Source organism: Apis dorsata, unplaced genomic scaffold (genome assembly GCF_000469605.1).
Source record: "Apis dorsata unplaced genomic scaffold, Apis dorsata 1.3 scaffold_681, whole genome shotgun sequence".
Lineage (NCBI taxonomy): Eukaryota > Metazoa > Arthropoda > Insecta > Hymenoptera > Apidae > Apis > Apis dorsata.
In genome coordinates this window covers 43544-50236 of record NW_006263862.1, presented here as the reverse complement: position 1 = coordinate 50236, position 6693 = coordinate 43544, and the positions used below count along the sequence as shown (strand labels likewise).

At 24.7% G+C, this 6693-nt stretch overlaps 2 protein-coding genes across 3 annotated transcripts; one reads left to right on the top strand and one right to left on the bottom strand.

Annotated features, from left to right (window-relative positions):
* Positions 1-267: 267 nt before the first annotated feature.
* Positions 268-2516, bottom strand: LOC102672035 (short-chain specific acyl-CoA dehydrogenase, mitochondrial). Its single transcript, XM_006622224.2, has 5 exons — positions 2360-2516; positions 2182-2281; positions 1410-2077; positions 1112-1335; positions 268-1055 (listed from the first exon to the last, which is right to left on the bottom strand). Exons 1-5 carry the CDS (start codon positions 2379-2381, stop codon positions 843-845), a joined length of 1227 nt encoding a protein of 408 aa, XP_006622287.1. The 5' UTR covers positions 2382-2516; the 3' UTR covers positions 268-842.
* A 515-nt stretch (positions 2517-3031) lies between these two features.
* On the top strand, positions 3032-5158 carry LOC102671823. 2 transcript variants are annotated; one of them, XM_006622222.2, is made up of 5 exons: positions 3032-3292; positions 3633-3936; positions 4010-4171; positions 4369-4774; positions 4911-5158. In XM_006622222.2, the coding sequence occupies exons 1-5, from the start codon at positions 3177-3179 to the stop codon at positions 5009-5011; spliced, it is 1089 nt and encodes a 362-aa protein (XP_006622285.1). In that variant the 5' UTR covers positions 3032-3176; the 3' UTR covers positions 5012-5158. The 2 variants fall into 2 exon arrangements, with proteins under 2 accessions (XP_006622285.1, XP_006622286.1); XM_006622223.2 differs by having other exon boundaries at positions 3037-3425.
* The last annotated feature ends 1535 nt before the right edge of the window (positions 5159-6693 follow it).

Here is a 6693-nt window from a genome sequence, read left to right as displayed (position 1 = left end):
ATACATATGAAAAAAGAAAAAAACTATTTTAATGTAAAAATTACAACGGCAAATGCACTATTGTATATAAGAAAAGAAGCATACAGTGAAATTCAAATTGAAATATTATATTCACTTACATATTTCTTTACATTCCAATAGATCTCTATCCAACAAATTTAAATGTCATATTTAATATCTTCGCTTATATAAAACAAAGAAAGAATTCGATAAAAATATAGTTGAAAAAAATCGTAATTGTCGTTTGCACAAATTATATGTATACTGTTATCTGTTGTACTGGGATCTATAGTGTAGAATTTAAGATAGTTATAGAAATACAATTTAGATAAAACTGTAATTTTTTGGGATCTTAATACAGGGAGTATCAGAATTTATGCTATTCAGTTGTGAATTTTAGTATTTAAGTATGATATGCGATTTTATCAAATTACTTATATAATTAATAGAGATTTTAAAATAAAATCTCACTATAGATAGTGTCTATCATTCCTATTCATTATTTTAACAAATAATCTATTTGTCATCATTCCATAATGAGCGAGTATAAAGAAATTATAAATAAAAATTCGTATAATATTGCTATAGAATTAATGAGATATTGGTATATGTTTTTGCATATTTAAATATGTAAGTTTTGCATATTTACATATATATTTACATTTATTTTATGACATTAAATCATAAAAAAAACTACATAATTATAATGATATATAAAATTTATTAGCCTTTCTTCGTAAAGGATAAAAATATAAATATATAAAATTAATAAAATATATAAAAAATATTTTGTTTGCATATGAAGAACTTTAGTAGAAAAATATATGTCGCATCTAAATATTTCAATTAAGATTGTATTCTTTGATAACATTTGCAGCTATAACTAATCTTTGTATCTCTGATGTACCTTCATAAATTTCAGTAATGCGTGCATCTCTATAATAACGTTCTGCTGGCATATCACTAACGTAACCCATACCACCTAAAATTTGCATGCATTGATGCGCACAGAAAGTAGATGTTTCAGATGATGATAATTTTGCCATAGCAGCTTCCTAACAAAAAAAAATTATTAAATTATGTTTGAATTTAATTATTTTTATCGTCGCACCTTTGTATATGATTTATTATTATCTTTAAGTGCAGCTGCTCGCCATGTTAATAATCTTGAACTTTCTAATTTCAATGACATGTCAGCAATTTTTTGTTGAATTGTTTGTAATTTAATAATAGAACTACCAAATGCTTGTCGTTTTGCCGCATATTCGATTGCACAGTCGAGAGATGCTTGAGCTATACCTAAAGCTTGAGCAGCAATGCCAATTCTACCAGCATCTAGAAGTTATATATTGTGATTATTATTTTTTCAGATATTACATTTATATAGATACCATGGATTCATTTCATACCCAAAGTCGTCATTGCAATTTTAAAACCCATTCCTGATTCTCCTAATAAATTTTCTTTTGGTAATTTACAATCTTCAAATATTAATGAACAGGTACTGCTACCACAAATACCTAACTTATCCTCTTTTTTACCAACAAAAAGACCTTCTGTAGTTTTATCAACTATAAATGCACTTATACCTTTATGCTTTTTAGATTTGTCCGTTGTAGCAAATAGAATAATTGCATCTGACTCATAAGCATTTGTTATCCATGATTTAGTACCGTTAATTAAATAATTAGATCCATTTAATTTAGCAATAGTAGAAGCAGCACCTGCATCACTACCATTGCCTGGTTCACTAAGGGCAAAACATCCAATCTTAATACCAGTTGTAAAGGGGGTAATATATTTTTTTATCTGATCTTTATTGCCAAATTTTTGTATAGGTCCTAAATAAAGAGAATTATGTACACTCATTATGAGACCTGTACTGGCACAACCTCTAGATATTTCTTCTAATGCAATAGCATAAGCTAAATAATCTAGTCCAGTTCCACCTAAATTTTCAGGAATTGCTATACTCATTAAACCCAATTCTCCCATCTTTTTAACTTGTTTTTCTGGATAAAGATGTTTTTTGTCAATTTCTGTTGCTAAAGGCTTTAATTCTTCTTCTGCAAAGTCTCTATAATATAATATTTATTATATGATATACATTGTATTGTATTATGATTTATATTGAAAAAAAAATAAAAAATAAAAATATTATAAATATATAATAATAAGTACCTGCATGTTTTATGTAACATCTGATGAGTCTCTGGTAACATGGAAAGACTAACAATATTTCGAATAATATTATTATAAATTGTAGTTTTATTTTGTGCAACTGATTTAGAAAATAAAAATTGTGAAATTTTTATATAATATATATTCATATAATAGTATATTTTAAATAAATACTTACCAAATAACCTTATTTTGTACATTGTTATTGATAAATTTCTTTATGTAAATAATAAATTATTAAAACTGATATTTCAATATTTTGAATAATATAGCACAAGATTACAACAATATTATTGTTGTATCAATAGCTTTAGATATATATAATGTATATATATGTACATATATTTATATATCGACGGCTATATATATATAAATTATATATATAAAATATATATATATTTTTTCAAATAGAATTTATAAGAACTAAAATAATAGTACTATTAATTTTTTATTAATAGTAAATTTAAAATTTTTTTTATGTATATATGAATAAATATAATTATATTTTAATTATATTACTTGAAATGTTTTAATTTATTTAAAACATTTATAAAGTAGTAAATTTATAAAGCAATTTGATTAATAAAAAAAAAGATATATTATAAAAAAAAAGATATAGATTTTTAAATTAGTTTTTTCTTTTCATTTTAAGTACAATTTTTAAGATTTTTTTGTAACAAATTACTAATATACTTATTTATTATATTTTTAATATTTAATTTTTATTTTAAATAATTAATAATATTTCATGTTTTTTATCTATGAAAAATGTATTTTTTGTATATAATTATATGAAACAATTAAAACTTAGCCATATTTTCCCGCGATATTTTCAATAATGATAATAAACAATCAATATGTTCGCATGGATAATATGAAAATGTGCGCATGTACAGACTGTATTTCTGTTCGATATAACTAGTTCATTTCTCCAATTTCAGAGAGAAAAATATAACAAATAATATAAAGAAATTTATATTGAATTAAAAGTAAAGATGTCGAATAGTAAATGTATTAAACAATTGCGTAAAAATTATGTAAAAGATCAACAAGAAATGTCACATTCGGAAAAGCTACGATTGATAGATGATGAATTGAATGCGTTTTACAAGTAAAATTTTAGAAAATTTTTTATCTTGTTATATTTTTTTAAATGTATATAATTTTAATTTTCTTTAATATTGTGCTAATTTTTTTTTAAAGAAAATTATTTGATATGTACAATATTACATTCTTTATTATTGGTACGTATTCATTATTTAAAATTCTTTTATTATTTTTTTTAATATTATAAAATCATTTTTTGTATGTGTTATATATGAAAAATATTTTTAATATGATATTATTATATTAATTATTTTAATATATGATTTTTATGATATATAATATATATGATATATATGATATTTAATTTTTATTTAATGATTGTATTTTATGTAATTAATTAATAGATATTGTCAACAAGCTGGCTTTACAGAAGAAGAAATGGATATTATTTGTCAACCATTAGTAGCTGCAATGCGGCGCTCTTGGTTACAACTTGTTATCAGGGGAACACTTGTATTAATTGTTCTTGGTACTTTAGCATGTCTAGCAGCTCAACTTGATTTTGTTGGAACTCATTTTACTGCAATTAGTCGTCTTTTACTTATCAAAGTTCTACCAATTTGGAATTGGCAACCTTTATACTATGAAAATTGTATGATTAATAATCCTTTTTATAATGATTATATGATAACTGAAGAAGATTGTGTGGTATGATTATTAATATTAATCGAAAGTATTTTTAAAAATAAATTACTAAAATAATCAGAAATTATATTTATAGACTTGTGAAGCTTTGGAAACTATTGACCGTTTATCAGATGTAAGATATCGAAATCTTGTTGATAATTATCTGAGCAGAGATGCACCTGCAATTATTACAGATGCAATGGATTCTTGGGCAGTTATGAATACAGATTATTTTTGGTTTGATAATATTACTCATGTAAGTATAATTATTATTACAATTGTATTTATTATGTATCTTATTTCCTTTGATAAAATAAATGCACAATTCAAAAAAAAAATCATGTATAATTTCAAAAAATTTTCATGTATTTATATATTTTGTTTATATATATATTCAAAAAATTTTCATGTATTTATATATTTTGTTTATATATATTTTATTTATGTTAACAGCTTTATTTAGAAAATGAACGCTTAATGGAAACAGTACCATGTGCTTTGACTTCAAATTTGAGAACTGGTTCGTCTGATTTGGCAGCATTTTTGCGTCGGGTACATTCACCTGAAGTAGCTAAATGGTTCGTCCATTGGCAAAATTGCGATATCAATGCAGTGAAAGTATTGAGAAAGTATTACCAACGTCCATATTTCCTTTCAAGTACTGTCTCACCAGCGCATTTTAATTGGGTTCTTATGTCTTCGGATTATAATAGTCCAAGTTATAAAAAGGTTGAATTAGATTCAGGTCTTATAGCTTTAGCTCAATTACGAGGAGCTACACAACTTCGTTTGACTCCTATAAATCCTTGTAATAGTTCTTGTCCTGAATTAGTAGCAGATTTGCATCAAGGCGAGATGCGTAAGTTGAAAAATTAATTGTATAGATAAATATTTAATAAATAATCTATTATTAAATAAATTATTTATTAAATAATTTAAATACATTATTAGTAGAAGAATTGGTCATTGATTTTTATTCATTATATTGATTTTAGTTGTTTTTACTAATTTAATGTGGACTTTGGAATATGCGCCGATGAGAGGATTAGACAACATTGCAATCTTGACTGAAACTGTCTGGGAGGAGGATACATAAATCATAACTATTTTCTTTATATTGTTTTAGTCTATGATACTCTTCTATGATAATCTAAGTATATATTGCTTAATTAAATTATATACATGTATATTCATTCTGCTATCATAGTTCACATTAAATAAAATACTTCTCTCATCTCATAAATGTGAACTTATTTTGTAATTTGATAATTTTTTATTTTATATTTTAATTAAATATGTTTTAATTTACGATATGTGCAAATATTTTTATTATTCTAATGGAATGGATGAGATGAAAAAAACAAAAAGTAACAACAAACAAGATTCGTTTTTTATTAATTAATCGTTTATAATAACATTGTTTTTTGTTGATTTTTTTTTCTTTTGTAGCAGTTTTTTCTGATATTTCAATTGGGCTAACAAGAAATAGATTGTTATGCTCCGATTCATAGAAAAAACAAAGCGCAAGATTACTGAATGACAAACGTAGCTGACGATTTGACATGCTTAATCAATGCGATAATTTGTTATATTAAAAGTTTTATGAGTATATATAATCGATTTCTTTTTTTTATGCGCTACGTTCTGTTTATACAATTTTAGAGTATCGATGTAAGAGAAGGAATGACAATAATTGGCGCCTAGCTAATAACACCATCGAAATATGTTCTTTAGGTCTTCTATTCCATGTACTATCCAATGTTTTTAACTCTTTTCCTTTCAAACTATTTTCTTTCCCCTTTGATTTTTATTCATTATATCATCTCATATATGCATCGATATATACAGACCCACTCGTACATATGCGCATTCTTTCTCTTTTCTTTCTTTATTCTATCTTTCCATAAAGTGTTTTCATGGAATAAAGTTCTACAATTCCAAAGGGAGTTTTAATCTCTCATAGAAGATTAATACTCGTCACTAATAACTGTTGAAATATTGTATATTATTTAACTAACCGTTATCTAAATCGATATAACGCTTGTACATCTATTTTTTCTCAGGATGTGGAAAACACTTTTCTGAAAGAGAGATTTCAGTATGAGACCTAATATTGATTATTTTACTTATTAATTTTTTTCATCGAATTAGAGAATCTTCCACGCTCTTTAGACGGTCTTTTCAGCGGAAAAAGATCAACATTTGAACGAACATCATTTCTCGTTCATTTATTTCGGATATACACATACGCATCATCTTCGGCACGGCTTATATTTGCAATTCATATTGTATTAGCTGTATCAAAAAACTGTTTCATACGAATTCATTCAACGACTAAATTTATAATAATGACAATATACAAGTGAGACACTACACAAAAATGAGCGTAGATAACAAACGAAACGACTTCGAAGTATCTAAGAGAATCCAATTTTCTCTCATTATTATATTTTTTCACACTTTTTTTTATAATGTTTTATTCTTGATTTAATTTCTTAGAATGTTATTTATGTTTAATTTGCGCTTGTTTTTTTCATCCGTTTTATATCATTACTTCTGATAAATGTTTAAATAAAGATTTGTCTAAGTATTATCTGTTAGTTCTTAATCATGTTCGACCGTTGCATTGCGTTAATTTATTGTTCCTGTTGTTGTTGTTAAAATTATTATCTTCTAAGATTTAGTCCGATCACAAATAGAGAAGAGACAGAATTTAGCTCTCGATACGTGGAATACTTGAAATGGATTTTTTCTCGCGTTATATTTTTTGCATTTTTT

Excerpts from the sequence above, each read along its gene's own strand:
- LOC102672035 (XM_006622224.2), bottom strand. The coding sequence starts at position 2,381 with ATGTACAAAATAAGGTTATTTG. Across the intron at positions 1,336-1,409 it reads AATTGCAATGACGACTTTGG|ATGCTGGTAGAATTGGCATT; the intron begins GTATGAAATGAA and ends TATAACTTCTAG. Across the intron at positions 1,056-1,111 it reads ATAATAAATCATATACAAAG|GAAGCTGCTATGGCAAAATT; the intron begins GTGCGACGATAA and ends TTTTTTTGTTAG.
- LOC102671823 (XM_006622222.2), top strand. The coding sequence starts at position 3,177 with ATGTCGAATAGTAAATGTATTAAACAATTGCGTAAAAATTATGTAAAA. Across the intron at positions 3,937-4,009 it reads TAACTGAAGAAGATTGTGTG|ACTTGTGAAGCTTTGGAAAC; the intron begins GTATGATTATTA and ends TTATATTTATAG. Across the intron at positions 4,775-4,910 it reads TTTGCATCAAGGCGAGATGC|TTGTTTTTACTAATTTAATG; the intron begins GTAAGTTGAAAA and ends TATTGATTTTAG.